Raw genomic sequence first — 22,589 nt, 5'->3', positions numbered from 1 at the left:
TATCATCTTTGTATATACTATAGATTACATTTGTCTAATAGGACGCAATTTCACTATGCTCTTCAGACGTTTCGGGCGCCGAGTGGGGGTGCGCGTAGACTCGCGGACTGGAGAGAGTGGGTGGACCAGCGCAACAATAGCCGACGCGCTATAGAATTGACAACTACCTACACTTAGACCAGCTCGTGCAAGCAGTATTATCTTCCTAAAACCCTTACATAGCTGGGACGTGCAAGTAGTTTTAGCTTCCCATAACCATTACAAAGGCGGTCAAGAACCGGTACAGTAGTCTATCGTGGACAATGCACGCACGTTCTCCTTCGTAAATTTCCGTAAAGCGCCAAATTTCTGTTAAAGACGATATCATCTATAATTGCAGCTGCAAAAACACCGCTCAGCCAGACACACCGAAAATTCATGCTGTCAGCTACATGTACCGTATGGCGCCTGAATAATTACTATCACCATCGAGCTCTCTAGAAGCCTGGTTGTTGGTAGCAAAAAGGCACGTGCAAATGTAGATTAGGCGTTGTTTCTAAGAGCTAAACCTTTACAAAAAGCAAAGGACTAAACACATGTGTAAAGGATGGACGACCCGATGGTCAAATTCTTGTATCAGCTATCAAACAAAGAGAGGTAGGTGGAGTCTTATGATGACATCACTTGTGTCCATTGGTCGGTAAATGACACCACTTTTCGTGTATTGGTCGGAATAGCTTCATTTGCATCTGAGCTAGTCGAGTCTAGATACAGTCGGTCGGTCGTCACCAAACTACTGTACTCTTAGCCCGGATATCCGAGCCTCTACAAGTAGTTCCGGGCGTGATCACAGCAGTAATCCGACAGTATTCCCTGAAAGCACTGTTGAATTCACTTAATTAAGTGTTTACGACGTAATACACCCGGAATCTGTCCGTGATAAACGTCGCGATTACAGCGCACGACACTCGATCCGTTCACGACTAAAGACTGTTAGCTAATTAGTGAAAGCAGCAATACTAATAATTAGTGATTGTACCAGCTCTACAGAGTTTCTCAAAATAGTCAGACAATATTCTATTCTATAATTACAAGCTTTAACATCAATGTCTACAGCTAGACGCACTACCTAATTTGTCACAGAAATTTCAGATTAGCACGACGGTCCAGTGTGTGCCGCACACGTTCCGCAATTGGCGCTGTTCGTGCAGTCAGCCACACCTCTCGGTGTAAAGGAGACAAACCATTTGAGTAGTGGCTGTTTTAGATTATCTCCATTTTCTTCACTATTGCGACGTGGATTGTCCTTTCTCCAGCCTGAAGGACACATGAGAGTGCCGGTGCTGCCGCCTTGGAATGCTGCTGTACCATCTCCGGGATGTTTCAGACCAAGCACGTGACCCAACTAAGAACATCAAAATTTTAATTGATTTTTGAGCGACACTCGGACATTAATTTGACAGTGTAAGTGCGTAAGTTTGTCTCTGATAGTCATACATATCTATGGTATGCGTCTAAGTTAAAATTTGGTCATCTACTTGTGCCAGTCTGATTGTCGGTCGGCTGAGCAATTTCTCATGCTTCGGTGCACGTGTGCAGAAGATGCCCCTAGTAATCTGTTTGTTTGCAAGTGTGGTACTCCTGTATCTACTTGCACAGTAGACAAAAATTGGTTTCTGTGGGTAAAAATATTGTTATAGAGATTTTGATTCGAGATAAATCTTCGTTCTTAATTAGGTAATTTCTTGTTGCACATGCGCAGTAGAACTATATTGTAATCCGTCCCGAGTGTGACCTAGTGAACGCATGCCCACTTCATTGGCTTCGGCATGCACCTAATTAGAGTCGATTTGTCTGTACACAGATACTAATTGGTATTTCTCTTGATAGAACGACTGACCTCATGAGCAAGGTGAGTAATATCGACTCCCGCCTTAGTCTGACTGCATCGCACTTGCTCATCCGACGTGATCACCTTTGCACCGGCCGTCCCCGTCCACCACGTGGCGCCGCCGCCGTGCGCACTCGACGGACTAAACCTTTTAATAAAAAACACTTCAATACAATCAGAGTCATCGACTCGACCGAGCAGAGACGACTCCTCGGCCGACGTTCCTCCACTTGCCGCACTGACTACCAAAAAATTTGAGTTGGAAATTGTCTTCCACGCTCGATAGTTGAACACGACGTCGACTTTTCCCCATTGAGTAGTCGCTCCCGGTTGACCAAACGGCAGACCTGCACCCGTCTGTCCGTAAAGATATTGAATGCATACCCGTCTTAACCACCAGAATCTAGCATATCTGTAACGCAAGCAACGGATACGATAACGAATTCGAACCGGTTGTATGCAAAGGCGACGTTTGAAATTGATATGCCATGGGAACAAATAATACTCGTACGGCAATGGAAGAATAATAACCTGCCAACGTAGGAATTCGCATACACTTATTGCGTAATAACGCACTCGTATAAATATACCATATCTATACCTTAATCGTTACGATGATTCTTACTATGACGATCCGCACCGGAAGGATTCCTCGACGGCGTTGATCTTGGGTGGGGTGAATCCAGAGAACGATTCTGATTCGAACTCGCATATAACGCGTGCCGTTTATAGGAGGCAACGTGCTGATCGTGTTAATGTCTTCTTCCATGGAATCCACTTCATCTGCGGAAGTCAGTTCTACGTCTGCCGTCGCCGCTACCGTCTGCGTCGGACTAAAGTCGTCTTCCACGCTGTCGGAAGAGCTCGAGTCTTTCTTGTGATATTGACGGCTGTAGTAGCCTCCGCCGTCGTTCAATCTTTCGTATAAATCCGAGTGGGCTATGCCGCCGACCGTTGCTCTCGCCCCGTCACAAGACATCTCGAATTTCGTTTCGTCGGATGATCCGCTTGCAGTAAAACCAAGAGTTTGATTGGTGTTGTAGTAACTTCTGTATGTCAAAGAATCTTGTGGCACGTCTGTGAAAAGAAGATTGATATTATCCAAATTTGCGCTGAAGGTTCTAGCGTCGATCGTCAGTTTGGCAGATATCTGAGCGACTCCGTTTCCTTCCGTCGCCAAGTTGGTTTCGTCTATTAGCCATACCATCGGACGAGTCGGTGACGTGACGACAGAATCGGTTTCAGGCAGATCTGTAGCTAGAAATGGCGGAGTTGTGTGCAAAGAATCTACAGGAGGCGCCGTAGGTGCAGACGCTCCATCTGTAAGGTCGTGACCAGTGGGATCTGTGCCATTTGTGTGATTCGTGTCATTCGTCGCAGAATCAATGGCGAAAGATTTCTCTATATTATATCCCACCGTCAAGAGAAGAAGAGCAAGCCGTGCTCTCGCCATTAGACTGAAAAGATCGAGCACCAACGCTCGAGCGAATGACAGTTACCTATCTAAGACTCGACTCTTTATGTATCCTAACTCAACGTCATTAAATGTCTACAAGATGATAATTTCCTAAATTTGGCCTTTGCCTGGACACGTTAGCTCTTGCACTTGCTTGCTATCTAGAACGTCGTCTTACCGCGAACTCCAAATTAATTAAAGAGAGAACCGTCTATCACAAGCCAAATTACACAATAGCGGGAAATCCTTCTAACCGGTTCGTTGGTGCTAATTTAAATTGTTCAAAGGCGCAAACATTAATTTCAACTACTTTATAGAAGCCTGAATTCACAACACTATTCTTGTACGGATCCCAGCATCCCAGCATCACCCTCTATGAATGTATCTAAGAATGCATAAGAATGCATGCATGCAGGCTTGGTATACATGATGGCTTCATGCAGTTGCAACGATACAGACGAGGCAGTAAAGAATGAATCCCACAGTGACACTATAGTTTATATAACTCAATGCTAAACCAGTACAAAATCAGATCCACACTAACACAACGCCCTCAATAATTATAGCACATATATTTAGACACAATCTTAATTAATTAAGGTTTTTACTTCTACCGACATCCTCTATACTAGATAGTGCTGTTTTGCAGCGCCGTTTTACTGCATGCTAGACATGTCACTGTGTTCGAAGAAGCATTTTCGTGGTTGGAAAGTTATTCAATCAAACTATACGTTGCCATCAATTACATGCACATGCAATTGCGGTCGGAGATGTATACCAATCCTTTTCCAGACGTAGGGCATACATACTAAAAATACTCGCATATATATGCATGGCTTTAGCACGAAGTATTATTGTTAGCTTGGCAGAGTTGTACGTAGAGATGTTGACTGTTACAAGTTACCCACGCTATAAATTTAATTTACTAATGTTGGAATCTAGATGTCTGCAAGCAAAAATATTTTTGGCGTATATAATCAAGTAGAGCGGATAGAAACGTTGCATGACCTTTACGATGCTCTATACATGCAGCTACATGTCGCAACAGAAACGATGAGGCGCACAAGCTATACACGTATAGTCTGCATGAGTCTCTAAACTTAGTAGCGGAGTATTGGCCAACGGCAAACTTTCCTGAAAACTTAAAGCCGAGTGTCTCACATTAGATACGTACGGGCTATATCTAGTCTACCTGATCGCTTCGAAAAGCAAAAGAGTATAAATTTGCATTTTCTCCCAGTGCAGTGTGTGCGTGTCTAGACGAGCATCTGTCTGTGTCATGCAAGGACTGGCTGCAGTTGACAATCTAGGAATAAATTGCAAAGAACGATAAGTAGATCTTCGACAGATGTTTGTAAAACTATATATGAAATACACTAAAATTCACGCAGGGTTGCCGTTGCTATGGTGACAAAAATTGTTGTTTCAGATTTAATTAAAATTTGTGGCCCCAGGCAAAAGTTATCAGTTTACAACCAGGTTTCAGAGCTTGACTGTTTGTTAGAAAATATTAATTAATTAAGCACCTAAGGTGGGTAGACAAGTTGCATGTGGTACGATTGAAATGACTTGGAAAGTACTCGGGCAAAAAAGGTATGTCGTGTTTAAATAGCTAAATGATAAAGAGATATTAATTAAAGTAAATGACATTAATAGAAAATTTTTATAATTGTTTTAAGTTAATTAAGCTAATAAATATGCTTCTTTACCATTGATATTAACTTTGAAACCCTAACAACCCCTGAGTAACAAGACAGTTAGCTAAACCATGCACACTCTGCCATGTAAGGCGAGACTGCCAATGTAATAAAGGAGCAGTGCCGGCCCATCTCTAGTTGCAAGTTTGCAGTCTTCCACGGACCTGAAAAGATACAGCACATCAAGAATTTTATCGAATGAGTATATGTTATCAACTGTTTTCTTTACAACAACTCTTGGACAATCGATTATCTTGTGTTACATTATTAATTAATATGTTTTGCTTAAAATGTACCAAACTTGTTATTAATGATTTAAAAATAAATTAATATTAACTGTTGTGGCAGTCTTCTGGGCCTGACGCCACAATTAAACCTCACTGTTAAATTCGATCGGCAAGTGCCAACACCGTCCGTCGAACCATAGAATAACAATTACGATCAGCTAGCTAAATATCCAACGTAAAAAAAAGCAAGAACAATTCTCGGAGAAATATCTAGCTTATTGTATGTCGCCATCAGCTTGCCTTGTCTTGGCCCAGGCCCACTCTTCGCTTGCACGCTCTAGCTGTTAAGGTTTGCAACTTTTTGTATTGTCTATTTTTAATATCCACGAAACAGTAGCAAGCAAAGTCGATAAGACAGTCTTTATTAAATTATTTTATTTATTAATTACAGGTCTAATGGAAGACATTGGTAAATATAAGTATATAGTATACCGTTATATGTAATACTGCTAAACACCGCATATTGCGCACCAAGGAGTTTTGAAGTCTAAATGCTTACATTGCTGGAACGTGGGACAGAGGTCAGCACTCTAGCAGTTACAGTTTCTACATCTAAGGATGCCGTTGCCATGGTAATGGTACCAAATGTGGCACCAGGATTCAAAATTGTGGCATTCATATCTAAGGGCCACAGATGAACAGCACTGTATATAGAGAATTTTGCAATTATTGATTGAGAAGCATCGTTTAGAGCATGCAGTTTGGTTTGCTCGAATAGCTGATTTTTCGAGTTGATCAATTTTCTGATATCACTCACTATTAATATTAATTAATCAAGTGTACCGGAAAGCGCTTTGAGGCCACAATTTTGGCATCATGCAGCTATAGCTCTAGGACTGGCTACATTGACATCTGGTGCACACATTGCATGCAGATTGGTCGTCTAGTGAGTCGGTTCGTTCGCAACCCTCTAACCTCCCCTAGGTACGCGTCTGAGAGTTATTGGGAGCACAATGGTGCTAGGTCTACGTTATTGCAATACGCCCTTAATATTTTAAGAGCCTAAGAAGGTGTGTGGTTGTCTTTGTCTAGCATTTACTTGAAGATGTTCAGGGCTGCTGAATTGGTGTGGACTGCTGCTGTCATGTTTTTGAAGCTTTACGGTATCTCGTTAATTCCAAAGTGTGTGTGTGTGTGTGTGTGTGTGTGTGTGTGTGTGTGTGTGTGTGTGTGTGTGTGTGTGTGTGTGTGTGTGTGTGTGTGTGTGTGTGTGTGACGTAGGCTCTTGTTTTAGAGTAGGTCGATTCTGGATGATAATTATTACACTAGTTGAAAGGCATTGCCCATCGGCTTGAAATAGGAGAAAGCAAATGCCCCTATCTCTCCCCCTCGGTTCCTCCGCCTCTGCCGAGTATGTGGTCTACGTGAGTGTAAGTGCAAGACGTCATCTCGTTTAGCTAAAACTGTTTCAAACAAAGTAAATCAACGGGTTGAAACAACAATATTCAATCTATCAACATTAATTAATTAACTGACCACGTTGGTCATCAGTGCATCAGTCTATCGGTGTCTAGACATACAAAGCAAAGTCGACTTTGTGTATGTGCGAGGAATCTGGCAAGAGCACAGATTGAGGTAGAGTCCACACTGAAGCGATTCTGAACCTCACCCTGCTGCGTTGAAGGGATCTAGCCATATAGTTAATTCCAAACTTCAAAGAATAAGCAAAGAATCATTTTATTTCTTTAATTCATTAAAACTTGAAAATAATATGCTAACTAGTCTCGCGTGGCCAGACGGTCGGAGCGCTTAAGGAGGCAGAGTCTGTCTGCAACACAAGTAATTCACACAGGTATGCAGTTCAACACCAGCCACCAACATATTCTCATCACTATTGGCCAACCTACGGCACAGAATCAATCATGTCCATTTGTAAGGTCGAAACTGAGAAAAATTAATCATTGCATCAAATAAGACTACTAAACAAGTCAAAGTGATTCAAGTATGACTTTATCGTCCTAGTGAAATACTGGCAATCACTGCAACAGTCTACATTCCGATCAGTTTACAGTTTCTAATATTGTGTGTCATCCGACACGCCCTTTCTCTTCTTGGATGATGCTGGACGACGCTATAGAATACGAACATACGAACTCTCAAACAATAGATGCAACTACAGCATATAAGAACCTTATAGACAACACTGTATGCTCCACGAAGCAACGCATAAGGAAAGCATCGCTCCAGCAAGTCATCAGTCAAAAATGGAGACTCTTGAACAATCTGCAAATATAACGAAATCACAATCTTCGAGTCTGGTAATATACAAACAAGGGTGTCATTCAAACATACGAGATCTAGAAGAATGTACACAGCTTCACGACACTTTGGGTCTTTCTCTTTATCTGTCTCCATTCCCAACTTCAAGACACTAGATGAAGCAATCTTAGGAAAATAGAGTTCAATGAGGAGATGACAAAGATATAACTATGAATGAGTTTGATACCGCTAGAAACTCTTTTAGTTTATCGGCTATCTGAACATGAGAAAGTTGACACAAACTGAAGAGAGCGCCGGATAGACTGTTCAAAGCTGTTGCAATGCAATGAGCATTGTTTTCGTGTGCTATGAAAACCGAGTGAACATCAGAGAAATACCACAGTTGGAACACGTTAGCACATACACATACAACACAAAACAGATCAACAAATTTCACATGCTATACAGATAGCTGTATCGGCTGATTACTCTAATATTTGCTCTTAAAGCCTTCCCTCACTAGTTTATCTATCTACTACTTATACTTTTATAATTCAATTATGCCTCAGTGCGTATGCACAATGAAGCATCTGTAGTCTGCTAGTGTGTGTGTGTGTGTGTGTGTGTGTGTGTGTGTGTGTGTGTGTGTGTGCGCGCGCGCACGTTGCTAGTGTATCTACTTTAATACACGATGAATTTAACGGACAAAGGGCTTCTATGGATACAAAGTGATGTTTTTCTTATTTAGATTCTGGATTTGCAAGATAAAGCTTTGTTCTTGATTATCAGTGATTTCTCAGTGTGTACGCACAGTACAAGTATACGACAACTTGCCTTGTGTGTTTGTCCTACCAAATTTCAAAGCAGTTGCACGGAGGCATCAGCAGCCCGGATGCTTTCATTTTGACAGTAGGTGTGAATATTTATTATACAGACAATATGACACTGTCTTTTGAAAACGTTTGCCAGCACTGGTTATTCCACCTGACCATACTGCATAACAGAGGGGACAAGTTTTGGGAAATTATGATTGAAGAAAAAACCTCTTTGTATGCACGACATGATGCAAGACCAAAATCTTTATACAGTAACTTTCAAGCTGCAAGTAATAAGCACTGAAAAGCCAACATCACTGGCAACAGCATCCAATCGACTCAACCATGTCACAATGATCACTACTTTGTCAGTCCCCTTCTACTCAACTAACTACAAGTGAGAGTCAAAATGATCCCATCGCACGATTAGCCCTATAACATCAATACATGGATGGGTAGACAAGGAACCTGCATAGCAAACAACACATTGCACCTTGCTACATACTGACTTCTACCACAGTAATGAGATACAGTCAACATGGCACGTCTACAGTATACAACAGGATTACCTTCTAGCATATAGCGGTAAGTACACTGAGAATCGGAAGCAAGACTTTGAAGACTAACACCAATTAGCACCTGCAACAACAGATGATTATGGCACAAAAATGTACGACGACACACTTGCAACTTACCAACATGAGAGACCAAGTCACTGCATCTTCTTGAGGATGAGCTGCCATCATTAGCATAATCAAGTACCAATTAAATCGCAACAATCAAACAATAATACGTGCTACACTTACTACAATGTTGTGCCAAAGCACGACTCAAAACAGGATCAACATCACACTTTATGCCAGCAGCAGTCGCCATCTCATCGACCACCTGCTCAAAGAGTCACAACATAAATGGTATATAAAATGAAGTCTTGCAAAAAATAAATTCTGTCCCTATAATCTTGCATTATAAACGTTTTCAAAGTACCTTCTGTCTAAAGTTAAGGCATATCGATTTGAAAACAGAGTGAAGACTAGTCAAGCATAAGCTGGTTACATCAATACTGACTTCATGCAAAATGGTAGTCTAATCAGTCTCAATGAGGTCACCTAAAAGTTTCGCAAAAATTTAAAGTATGATGATTAATTAACTAAGAAAGATTACCAGCTATAGTTACAATACAGACTGTCTCTGAATACTCAGTTATATCAAAAGTTAATTCCAAATTGGTTCAAAGCAAAAAGTTATGACGTTCAATGTTTATCAATCACCTCAAATCTTTCTTTTCAAAAGGAGGGCATCACTTAGCAGAGACTTGTGATGTACTCCAGTGTACAACACCAATATGTAATGTATAGAAACAGTACCAACAATGAATAAAGATCTTGCCTATCGTGTGCTTACTTTCGTAACTAAAAATTGGTTACCAAAATCTCACACGTGCTATCATAATCCATCTATCTCAATACTTAATTAACAATCTCATTTGCAATGAACACACTCTACAACCACAATTGCAATACAATACTTAATTTTTGCCTGAAAATTGTTTGTCATTATTCCTTAATTAAGCAATAACACAAAGTTGCCTACAGCTTCTACTATTACCAAAAATTCCATGCTGTTTCAGTGCAATCACATAGAACATGTCTAGCTTTCTCATATTGGATTTACTTTTCCTTCGGCACCTGTGACAGACACGACATTCCATATTGGTGCTACAGTAAACCCTGTAGTTGCAACCACCTCAGTAGTGCAACCACCTAGATAAAGCAACTATTACTCTGTGCACACACTATTTGTAGTACAAATGACCTTGCTAATGCGACCGAATGGCTAACGTGACCAGCAACCACTGTCATGGTGACCAAGCCGAGGCCTCAAACTCTGTAAGTCAACTGGATGCAACTCTCCCACATAACTGGGCTTGACTGCCATCAGAGTACGCCATCCTTTATGAGATATTTAGTATTTAAAAGCTCGATGTCAGCTTTGCATTCCACTGTAAGAGCGTTATCTCTGGTATTACGCATGGTCATGAAGAGACAAAAAAAGAGCTGACCCTCAGAGACCGTATTAAAGTTATCAAACTTGCAGAAGAGGAGAGTCTGTAGGTGAAACATCCGGGGATGCAAGGCAATCTTTCTACTAAGACCACCTGTCTAATGTGATCACTATTTGTGGAACCGTCTGTGGTTGTATTACACAGGTTTTCCTGTACTGCCTATGACAAGTGCTGCACTATATCATATCATCTCATATTGTCTACCTCAATAAATCAGTCAATAAATGTTTCTTGTAAGTGCAGCACTTACTCAAAAAAATAACTTTTATTTTATAGCAAAACAAACTCACTGACCATTGCATCTCGACCATTGGGACAGTGATCTTTGAAGTCTTTGATAGTACCAAACAAAAATGGGATCCTCCTTTCAAGTACCTATAAAACATATCAAAAGCTCTAAGACAAAAGTCTGTCTAGTGCAATCACGTGACTTACACTACGAAGAGCCTCCATCAGAAGTTTCCTGAAGGCAAGAATGCAGCCAATAGTCGTGAGTCGAGAAATAACATCTTCAGGTTCTGTAGAATGGGAAGTTACTTAAAGGAGCACTTCACCGATTGACGCACGCACAGTAGACGTTAACGTACGGTAAGGCCTGGAAATGCGGACCGAATGCTTGCTGTGTTGTGCGGCGCATTGTTTCGGTCTTGCTTTCCGAGGCCAACTACGAGAGTACACAAGAGACGGGTCTAGACACTTCAGGCGACTCTAACAGTAAAAAAAGAAGCTACAGTTCATAAGCGACTTAGTAATTCGTACGTTGTAGACTCCACATGATCGTCTTGAGCGACTTGCAATCGCTCGGTCTACAAAGTGTCTTCATTCTACAGCCGAACCATCGCCGTATGTGTGCTTTTCGCAGTCAATTGAAGGTGAGTCAGTGATGCAAAAGCACACTTTACTTTCGCATGCAAATATCAAAGTTTACACAAAGCGGTAAAACAAAACCTACACATGATGGACGTTATTTGAAGAAAACGTCTCGTACAATATTTTTTTGCGTTATCATAATGCTCAGCTATCAAGTTTGCTCTGAGATAGCGCCAAACTTCCCAACTCGAAAAAAGACAGAAACAATTAGCTAATGCGCGTGCATCAATCGGTGAAGCGCTCCTTTAACTAAACAGTCATCATGCTGTCATATTAAAATCATACGCTTGAGTCTCTTGATCAAGTCGGCTGAAACATCGGGTTTATCGATGCTTGATCGGAGGGTATGTAAGGCTTCTTTGTTGGCCAAAACTATCCGCTGCAACACAAAACAGAAATTTTAGTTCATGCAATTGTATGAAAAAACCTGGCTCTCGCTATCCTACCACATATCACATTTAGCAAAAACTGACATTTCTCAACATGCTCAATATTTCACAGTGCATGATGACAACTTATTACTTCATACAAAACTAAGAGTGTGTTCACACCGACATCTGGACTAACAATGATTAGTAAGTCACGTGGGCACGTGAGTGTAATTAGCCTCAACCGTTTTCATTCGTCATATCCAGTAAGAATTCGCATGAATTGTCTTGACGAACCATTGCTGTATGTTTTGAAGAGGGAAACATTTAGTTTGCTTTCTCTGGCAGCTCCTTCAGGGACGACAGAAAGTTGTCACATGTAGAGGCACGCACGTAGTATACATCCGTCTGTGCTCCCGTATAAGTCGCCATGTTGTTGCTGCATTTGTACATTTAAACAGACAACACCACATCAGAAACATCAGCAGCGTGCTCTTCTTGCATACTACCTCACGTGCCAAAGTTACATGCAACCACTAATGCCACTAATGCGGTTGTAACACTACTCTTTGTGGCGTTAGAATGGCATTAGAATGACGTTACACTAATCATGATTAAGACCGGTGTGAACGATTGGCATTAGTGCACTAATGCCAAACTAATCATGATTAGGCCCACTGTGAACACGCTCTAAGGAATTCAACTACTGACTGCAACTATTTGGCATAATGTGTCTGGTGGCTACAATTCTATACATTGCTCAAAGGTAGAGAATTAAATATTATAACTTACTTGTTACATCAAGTGCTGTAACAGCAAACACTCAATATTATTGCCACTATTAGACCTGCTCGGAACTAACTGTAAACGTTTGTTCTGACTGCGTGAATAACAACTGACAAAGCAGACATCCACACAAACAATAGTCTCGTGTAGCACCGGAAGGATGTAGGTGGGAAGGCTTTGGCTACGCGAGACTACACAAACACTTGTTCATGAAAAAGTTTGTGTCTCATACTGTTTTGTGATGCCAAATTACATTAGCAAATATACAAAATTACCAGAAATATAAATACTGTATGTTGCAAATACACAACCAATTAAAGAGAGACAATGGCAAGCCTTTAGCACATGATAAGCAAAGGATTATATAATAGCAGACACATGACAGTCTCTGGAAACTCCCATCACATTATATTCCAAATAAAGATCCAAATAAGCCTTATCCTCTTATAATGCCAAGGCCCGTATAAAAGTACCTGGCGAAGTTGCATACTTCACGAGTGATAAATGCATTCAGTAGAGCCTTCCTTCACCAATTGCTGTTGTCAATAGCAAAAGGAAGCCTAGAGGCATCGATTTGACACATGGAGTGTGTCAGACCACTTGCCTTCATGGGAAGATGGCAAACGTTGGGGTGTTTTATTGCCATGGCAATCAAACTGCCTTCCTTTGTCAATTTTTGTCCACGAAAAGTACCGAGCCAGCAACAAAGTGTTCATCACCCTACGGTGGCATATACCTTTGTTGACTATTTGAAGGAGTTCAAGTACGACTCTTCTCTTCTAGTGCACAGAGTAGGAAGAGGAACAAGGCGCTTAGCGACTGGAAGTTTGTGGTTTTCAAGTGGTCATTATTGTCAATGATTCATCATTTAAAGTACTTACAACTTTCTTGAACTCTGTAGGCATTATAGCATGCCGTTGTGGCATTCTAACGCGCTTGTTGCCGATTTTGGGTACTCACGGGATAATTTATTTATTGAGGCTTGTCAACATGTTACGGTGTGGGAGCCCAACTTTTGAGCCTCCCTGCATTTTGTCCAATGATCAGAAAAGATGTAGATCTTTTGTTTACCACTAGTCGTTTAGAATCATCGTTCTCTGGTGGTGTCTAGGGTGCTCAGCAATATCCGTATTTCACCTTGTATGCCAATTATAGTAGGCAGGACATATATGTTGCTAATGCTATTCAGTTTCCAGTAGTATCATGATTTACTTCAATCTTCATATCTTTTTCTGCATCTGGACTGCATGTTATGTCTGAGACACCCTCTGAAGTCTTCTAGTTAGCCAATGTGGCCATTATCTCGCCCGCTGAATGGATCCTCATCGTAAAATCTTGCTGGAGCAGCCACTTGACGCACATGGTTGTGTTCATGACAGTTCAGGACTTGGAGAAACAATACGTCATGTTCGGCGGAAGTGCCAAACATGTGGGAACTCTTGAAAGATAAAGAGTGGGATGTTCCTTAGACTGTGAGAAATCAACAAGTAACTATTGATTCAATTGCATAAATTCCTCATTTCACTTTAAACAACATCCTCATCATTGTTCTATTACCTTTATTTCCTGCATCTGACTAGATATTTGCTGCAACATCCTGTAGCTTAAATGACCGACTCCATACGGTCCCAGCAACTCAGCTAATGCCTTTAATTCTAAAAAAAGTAGAGAACAAACATGAGAATCTGCAGTTACAACCCCCGTCAATCACACACCTGCAATGTCTGTAAATTCTTCTGCTTTGAAAGCCATTGCATGACGACTGACAAATGATTTTCGCCACGGTGAGAAACAGATATTGCCACTAACTGTAACTTCTCTCAACACCATGTCAACATAACTACGTACACAACAAACTAATTCAACAGGCTACTGCACTTCATTAATTTTGTAAAATAATTAACATTTTAATTGTTGTGAATAACAAAGATAATATACAGAAATTTCATTTCTAATGGTCTGAGTGCAAAAATGTTACTAATATGGTGCCATTCTCTTGTATAAGCCTAAAAGTTGGCACAGACAGACAGATAATTTATTCTCACACAGATTCTACTTGTACATATGCTAGGATTTTTAAAATACAAATCAGTCCTTGCAAACAACAAAGTCATTAACTAATGGACTTGACCTTGAATGTCAAACTCAAATAATCTGTCAAAATCAAATAATCTATCTAAATCAGCATGATTAGGTGACAGACAGACCAACAGACAGACCGACAGACAAACAGACAGGCTCAGTATAATTGTGTATGCTTCAGGACCATAATGGTCCTGTTGTGTTAGGTTGCTCATGATGAAAACGTTTGATTTAAATGGAAAATATATGTATTGAGACAGACAGACAGACAGACAGACAGACAGAGAATCACTCTACCCCTCGTTGCGCATGTGCACACGGGGGGGATGTCTACAAGATGAGATAGGTAAATCTAAACTTGACATCACACTAGATGTGGTAGAGTTTGTATTACCACTGAGAAAAGGCACTTGTCAGAGTGGGCTGTCCATTGACATCAAGAGGTTGAGTCTGCTGTAGTAGAACCGAATGAAACGCTTTCACAATGTCAATGTTCACTACAAAATAAAACAGCTTACACTTGGTATCGCAGAAATCCAACTACCAATGTATAAACCTACCATAGTTCTCCACCAGTTTCAATACTGACATGTACGCCTACAATAATTACATATTCCATTACTGCAAATGATTTAATTAAATTACCTCTAAAATAAAAAAAATTAAGTCAACTTTGTACAAATTAATTCTGAAAACAGCAAAGCAATCATAACAAAATTTTAATAATTGTCACGTGTTCATACAGACAAAGACATTGCCTCTAGTTAAGAGTATCGTATTGCCTCACCTTTTGCTGCATGCTGGTATAGGCTAAGGTTTACTAAACTGCCAGTAATCCCCAGAGTTTAACAGCATGCAGCAAACTACAAGGTGAGAACAAGCTATAAGGCTCAGCAACAGAAAATAAAGTGTTCCTCCCACTTCCAAATCCATGTGACGATATCTGTTTCTAAATGAGGGAATTTGCCGTGATTCCTTGCCGTATCATCATCACTCGGTCGCCGCATTTTGACATTTAATTGTCGGTCACTTCTCACACTTTCTAACCCTAGACAGCTTGGATCAGAGAAACTAAGACTTTCCTCGTGCTCCAAAGAGAAGACGCTGTCAGTCATGGACATACGTACGTATCTCTACTGCAACAGAATCACTGTGGACAATGTTCTCACCTCCCAGTACCGATCCTTCCATAGCAGCTGCACATACCAATTGTTTAAGCTCAACATCAACGACGTCAATGTTGTTGGCCACGTTGAGAGCATGCGCAAGAACAATGGTATTCCTTGCATACCAGGTATCCCGTGCCCCACCTATACCAGCGCTCCTCCGCCTTATACCAACATGTTGGTTTAGTTACCAGATAGGCTCCCACTACTTTCTGGTAGAATACAGTTATACCAGCATGCAGCAAGACGGTGAGGTAATACGGTTCACGAATTACAACAGTTAAGTCGAGACATACAAATGCATACGCCCATTATATTTACTAATCATAGATATAGATGCAATTGTGAGCATGGACTAGACAAGTACCATAGATAACGATCACCATCCCTATTCTGAAATCCTAGGGAACAAACATGGTTTACGCCAGTTAGTTCATTTGTACTTCTAAGTTATCTCCTTTTAACTGAATTTCTCATGTCAAATTGACCAGCTTCCCTGTTGTTGAAGTAGTACATATGCTGAGCATCCCATTTCGGTATTTACCACCTTTGGAATATTCCATTTAATTTAAAAACACATTCTAAAATTAAATTAACTGTCTAAAATCAACTCTGCAATGCTAGATCCAACATGTTTGACGTTTTTCTAAAAATAAAACCAAATTATCCACCAGAACACTGAAGTGTAAGCCATCAAAGCATCACAAGTGGCTTCATTATCAAGGAATGATCCATTTGGGTGTTAGCAAAGTGAAACTTGTGAAAACCTAAGGGTACATTGTGAGAGCAAAAATACAATACTTTATTGCCCGACAGAGTAATTTAGACATTCACAAACAGAACAAGTGGTAGGCATCAAAGAAATCAAAGACCACACCACACAGACTTGGTAGCTTGCTGAATGAGCAAGAGAGGGAGTGATGATAACCAAATATGGTTACTACCAAAAAACAGGAACTGGAAACCGATCAATTGACTAAGTTAGTCTTATCAGTATCAACACTCACAAAGCAACCACAACCAGTAATTCATATGCCTACCTTGATACCCGATAGTACTTCAGATGGTCGAGAAATTTCCCCGAGCTGTTGGTAGTTTCCAAGCAAAGACATGACATGCCTGGTGCATAGAGATTTAAAACCATGTACTAAATTCAGTGCAAAGAACACAATTATACCTTGACAAGAGATCTTCTATATGAGAACCAAGATACTCGCGAGGTACAAACTTGTGTTCCCATGCGGTCAGCATTGGCACATGATTCAGTGCAGAGCAAATTCCAATCAGCATTAGCATGTGGTTGTCTAGTCTGAAAGTACGAAACTCAAATGAGACATATCCTATACCAATTGACTGTCTGTTACATGTGTGTGTGTGTGTGTGTGTGTGTGTGTGTGTGTGTGTGTGTGTGTGTGTGCGTGTGTGTGTGTGTGTGTGTGTGTGTGTGTGTGCATGCACGTGAACTAGAGTAAAACAGACTTGCCGTTTGCAATACCAAGAAAACCTTCTGCCTTTCATTCCAAAAACACGAGTCAATCAAAATCATCTTACTCCGTTGATTCTTCTCTTGTCTTCCTGATGCTTTCTTCTCCTGGTTTTCTTTGTGTTGGCTGCAATCTCCCCTGCTGTTTCTCCCGCCTTGAACGACGCGCCTCCAGCATAATATCTGCTGCTTTGACAGGCAACAACTAACCAAATGTACACTACACCCACAGCTCTGTCATAAAGATGGAGTCTGACATACTTGTGAGTTAAGTTTTGCATACTCCTCAAATATTCGAGCAATGACGCCTTTTGCCAACTTAGACATTGTGTTCAGAAAATGATTAACAGCAGAAAGGCAACGATCGCCTTGTGCAAGACGCTACAACAACAGAAACATCCCGACTAGTTTGTTACATAAGCAGTACAAGCCACAGACTTCAAATTATCTGTGCTTTACAGACATTGCTGAATCACAACATTGAAAACAGGAACAAATAAAAGTAATTTGATATTGTTAAGTAAACCACATATGCACAAATGCTAAGTCACAAGCTTTACTATTTAAAAAACTTTGTAAATATTACAACTACATATTTACGGTCAACTACAAGCAACACAATCAAGTTCAATACCTCTTCAGGACAAAGAGGGTGAGTACAGTCCATAAACTGACAAGCTATCAGAGGAAATGCTATAGAGAATCTAGCAAACAACCAAAATAAATCCTAGCAGTCTAAAGTTATGTGCATCGAACAAATACAACACAGCACACCTTGCTTCTGTTGCTGATTCTATACAGTTGTTGAAAGCTTCATCAATAGCTTTTGGATAAAAGCTAGAGACAAAAAACAAGTAACATATACATATTGACTACACTACTGCCTTAATTAAATAAAAAACTACGACACCCTAATATTTCTACCTTAGAACAGTTGATTCACGAGTAGCATATCATTTAATTATGCATGCTGTTCCTATTACTCAAGTCTCTCACACTCACTTTAATTAATTACAAAGAAAATCACAGAGATAGACAGTACAATGAAACTATGTGATCCTACAATCATAACCAAGTAAAACACTACTAATAATTCTACTTTATGTTTTGTGTAATAAATTATTTAATCAATCAATCCACTCGTGATCAACCATGTCATGATTCACTTTCCGTTTCCAAAACCAGACACTAGTAAATACTCCAGAATTCCTAGACAGGTAGATTTACCAATTTGAAATGTCAAACTTCATGATTTCTTAACTGGTTTTCCTCACAATATTTAGACTTTCTGCCTGCTCCTCACAAGTAAACAAATTTCTCCAAAACTTTCACAATTATTTACAGATTATTGCAACAAACCACATCAGGGGTGCCAAAGTTTTCATAAAATTACAAGAGAATTAGAATTATAGAAACACACAAACTCTTTCTAAAGCCACGTCCACTTTTAATCTATAATTTTATAACCAATGATAAAATGAGCACTAACTAGGCTTCAATCAGACAGTTCCACAACAGTGAGTCAACTTGCCACTGTGTAGGTATGCCAGTAACATCAGAGTTTACGGATGTGGCCTCTGTCTCCCAACGTTCATCAATATTAAAAGTCTCTGCTATGTACAAACTGTTTTGTTACTCTGCTCAATCCTGTACAGCCTTACTGATTCCTATACAATCAGGATAAACGTTTCTCCAAATTTAAATGCCGTCCTTTCCTTTGTTTGTTTGTAAGAAACCACTTATTTCATGTTGCCCTTGTTTACATCAAACCATAATATACTAAAAATTCATTGATAATAGTGGCAATCCTCCTACATTTACCAGTACACGCACTATTGTGTACTAACTACATCACAATTGCTGTATACTCACCAAAGAATAGAGAGATCAGATGTCTCATAAAGCAGCTGTACACAAACATTTCTACATTTACCAATAAATGTAAGACAATAGCAGACTACTCACTTCTTCTAGTTGATCAACAAGTTTTGAATGAAAGACAGCTGTATTCATTAAACATGCTACCTCATGATACTCGTGAAGATTCAAAGAAGCCTTTGCAGTAGTTGTGTAAGCCTACAGTATAGCACAATAAGCACAAACACAACAGAAACACTATCCAACTATAAATATCGCAAAAAGATAAAGAGGTATCAGTGCAGTATCTACATAGACTCATTCCCAGTCCTTAGTCTCTGCAAGTTACAAAAAAATTCTCACACATGTCAGAAACCAGTGCTTTTGAACATGCTGGTGCCATTCTAAGCAAACAGAAAGACTGGCAACGATTCCAAAAGACAATAAACAAGTATACCACTGTCAGTTTTCATAGGTAGGATATAAACATGTACATTATAAAATTAATTAATTAATTAATCAACTGTGTGAAGAATGTATTAAATATTGGTGCACCTTATTTGCTACTGCTGAGAAGTCATCCAACAATACAAACTAAGAATTCTACCAACAGTATGCTACATCACAAGTTTCAGCATACATTACCTGAAATCGACACCAATCCAGTCTGAATCCACGAAGATCAAACTCGGTTCTTGCATCAACTACAACGAGAACAAACAAGCATGTCTACACGTCTACTTCCCATCTTGACATTGTTAGAACGTGGCCTACCTTGTTTGACGCTTAGATTCTGCATTGTTTCAATAAAGGAAGTAAGCAGCAAACTCTCATCATCCGGACAAACAGCAATTTTCTGTAATTATTCCATGACAAACCAATTATTCAGCAATAAACATATCGTAATCAAAGCACAGCACCTGGACACAATTTCTAAGTGATGTGACATCAAACTTCGACAAGTATTGCACAAAGTAGCGTTGCATCACTTGTGCATACTTCCTCACAAGAGCTAGAAAATAACACCAAATGGTCACCTTCCATATAACCTACAAACACCTTCATTTTCATTACTTGCCAACAAGCATTTAATTAATTCCTAAGTTAGGTGTCACACCATACAAACAAGCAACCGTTCGTGTGCATGTGACCAGAATATATTCAGAATATCTACTGAGCAACAATCTGACAACACCTCGTAGCTCTTGAGTAAAGAAGAGAAGCTCCGGCATGCCTCTACAATAGAAACACAAACTTGCAACGTAACTATAAGCACTTTACCCTTATCCAGTACAAACATACTTGTCCTTATAATCTGATGGGTTCACTCTCCCTCTAGCTTTTGGCTGTGCCTCAACCCCACTGTGTCTAACAAGCCACACCACCTCATCCCTTGCCATTGACAAAGCCATAAACACCATCAATGCCTACAACAAGAAAACTTGTTAAGACAATAAATTTAGTAACTGACAACTAAATGCAAAAGACAAAAATACTATAATTTCCACAATTTAACAAAATTCAGAAATCATAATTAGGATTAAAATTGTAATGCCTAATATATTATCTATGTCCCCAATTCTATAAATCGACAACAATCGCAATTTTGTCCCGTCCCATCCGTACGCAGAAGTGGCATCATGTCCGGAAACGGGAAGTAGACCATCCGTATGCACGCAGTGCAGCGCGGGACAGATGGACGGATTGGATCAATGTGCCGATGCTACTGGACAGGTGCAATTTCAACTTGGCTTAGTGCTCGACTCTCCCAGGACCCCACTTGGGGACTCGATGCAGGTGGGCTTCGTTTCGTCGCGAAAGTTGCATCATGCTATTAAACGGGGTTTAGAATCAAGGCGGGGTAGGTTGGATTTCTACTGCCCACCGCATGCGCTCGGACTTGCCAGGTGTAGGCTAGTTATAATACAACATATCACAAAAATTCATTTCTTCAGTTTACATAATTTAAACATAGTACAAGCAAGCAACTCCTCACAGAATGTATGTGTCTCACACTTATTATGACAACTTACTTTTGGTCCCAGTAATCCTGGTTGGTCACTGAGAAGCAAGTACAACTCAACCATACTCTGTCTCAAGTAAAGCCTTCTACCCCGATGAACAGCACCACTAAATTGAGACAAAACACAAAGTATAAAGCAATGCAGAAAACTTGCTGCTTTGCCATAATTTCATAATACGCCAATCTACATATATCAGAATCTTAAAACAACTTGTGCTTGCAAAAATATTTTATCTTTAATCACCTTACCAATTGGTTATTGCTTGACTCGCCATTTCTTTGGCCTCTTTCTCTCGTTTAGAGCTACATTAGCAATCAACATCTAACAAGTTACATGAACGTATCAAACATGCTAAACACACCCTTTGAAGATGAGCTCAAACGCTTGATGAACTTGAATAATTTCGTCTCGAAACAAAGTAATGACATACCCATCACCCATAGCGTGTCTCCATAACTCTATACTGCCTTGAAACGAACCAAGTTGTCCTGGAACAGCCAAGAAGCCCACTACAAACATAACAGTTATAAACACCAAACCATAAGGCATTGATAGACAAACGCACAAATAATCCATTTGGTCATGATGTCGACAGACAAGTATTCACATTGCATCTGTTGAAGTAAAATGCAATAAAGTTACCCAAAGACTTAACAACAATAATTAACATTAATAATTATTGTAAATTTATTATTAACTAGATCCATGCCCCGTCCTTCATACTAGCAAGATACTGTAGAGATCTGATGAGAGACGCAGTCTGAGCCTGTGTGGACACGTCACGTGCAATCTTTGTTGCAAGGTCCCGGATGTGCTGAATAAATTCGAATCATGTCTTCATGCCCTTTTCGATAGAAATCGACACACTCCCCGTGCAGCGCTTGGTACAGAAAATGTGTAGGTTGGATTTGGTGCAAATGCAATCAGAATTTGGAAAGAAACAAAAGCGCTAGAAGAGTAGCTTCGATCGGCAAAAGATATTCAATTCCTCGAAGCTTTGCGAAGGACAACGACACGTACGGTCTACATAGGACTGGTGTGGGTGCGTATTTGAATGAACTGGAATGTGTAGCATTTGAGTCATCGACAAATTTTAAGCAGGGGTAGATCCCTCGACAGGGACCATGTGCAATTTTTTAATTTTTCTATGCAAACCTTCCCCTTTGCGTGCCTTTCACGGTTGCGAACGGACAAAGATGTGGCTGCATATCACGAACACACACACACACACACACACACACACACACACACACACACACACACACACACACATGCACGCGCACACACACACACACACACACACACACATGCACGCGCGCGCGCACACACACACACACACACACACACACACACACACACACACGACGATTTGAGCTTTATACTGTATATACTAGATTATTATTTATTATTTTTAGTTATTAATTAAGTCATTCAATAATTAAAGCAACAAATACAACAAAAATAAATTCACATCTCTTACTGTTTGAGACTCAAACGGTGTCAACATCTGCTGTGGCACTCTGCTGAGACTGAAGAAATCAAATCCAGCCTGTTTCATCTACTC

General features: G+C 40.1%; 1 protein-coding gene across 1 annotated transcript in view; it reads right to left on the bottom strand.

Annotated features, from left to right (window-relative positions):
• Positions 1–7,105: 7,105 nt before the first annotated feature.
• Positions 7,106–22,589, bottom strand: part of LOC134181487 (nck-associated protein 1-like) — a 22,718-nt gene continuing 7,234 nt past the window's right edge. The window contains exons 7-38 of the mRNA XM_062648761.1: positions 22,506–22,583; positions 21,591–21,639; positions 21,387–21,534; positions 21,274–21,327; positions 21,035–21,131; positions 20,304–20,428; positions 20,197–20,237; positions 19,922–20,013; positions 19,776–19,857; positions 19,647–19,705; positions 19,110–19,220; positions 19,017–19,051; positions 17,919–17,981; positions 17,779–17,848; positions 17,406–17,525; positions 17,213–17,349; positions 16,839–16,970; positions 16,702–16,780; positions 15,056–15,092; positions 14,890–14,992; positions 14,129–14,253; positions 13,971–14,068; positions 11,545–11,638; positions 10,825–10,907; positions 10,684–10,764; positions 9,131–9,212; positions 9,020–9,060; positions 8,894–8,963; positions 7,757–7,875; positions 7,603–7,695; positions 7,441–7,533; positions 7,106–7,381 (exon numbers count right to left, since the gene is read on the bottom strand). Coding sequence (XP_062504745.1) covers positions 7,325–7,381; positions 7,441–7,533; positions 7,603–7,695; positions 7,757–7,875; positions 8,894–8,963; positions 9,020–9,060; positions 9,131–9,212; positions 10,684–10,764; positions 10,825–10,907; positions 11,545–11,638; positions 13,971–14,068; positions 14,129–14,253; positions 14,890–14,992; positions 15,056–15,092; positions 16,702–16,780; positions 16,839–16,970; positions 17,213–17,349; positions 17,406–17,525; positions 17,779–17,848; positions 17,919–17,981; positions 19,017–19,051; positions 19,110–19,220; positions 19,647–19,705; positions 19,776–19,857; positions 19,922–20,013; positions 20,197–20,237; positions 20,304–20,428; positions 21,035–21,131; positions 21,274–21,327; positions 21,387–21,534; positions 21,591–21,639; positions 22,506–22,583 — 2,748 coding nt within the window. The 3' untranslated portion in view covers positions 7,106–7,324. The remainder of the gene's footprint in view (positions 7,382–7,440; positions 7,534–7,602; positions 7,696–7,756; positions 7,876–8,893; positions 8,964–9,019; positions 9,061–9,130; positions 9,213–10,683; positions 10,765–10,824; positions 10,908–11,544; positions 11,639–13,970; positions 14,069–14,128; positions 14,254–14,889; positions 14,993–15,055; positions 15,093–16,701; positions 16,781–16,838; positions 16,971–17,212; positions 17,350–17,405; positions 17,526–17,778; positions 17,849–17,918; positions 17,982–19,016; positions 19,052–19,109; positions 19,221–19,646; positions 19,706–19,775; positions 19,858–19,921; positions 20,014–20,196; positions 20,238–20,303; positions 20,429–21,034; positions 21,132–21,273; positions 21,328–21,386; positions 21,535–21,590; positions 21,640–22,505; positions 22,584–22,589) is intronic.

This window comes from Corticium candelabrum, chromosome 6, assembly GCF_963422355.1.
Source record: "Corticium candelabrum chromosome 6, ooCorCand1.1, whole genome shotgun sequence".
NCBI classification, from domain to species: Eukaryota; Metazoa; Porifera; class Homoscleromorpha; order Homosclerophorida; family Plakinidae; genus Corticium; species Corticium candelabrum.
This window is presented reverse-complemented; position numbering and strand designations above follow the sequence as displayed.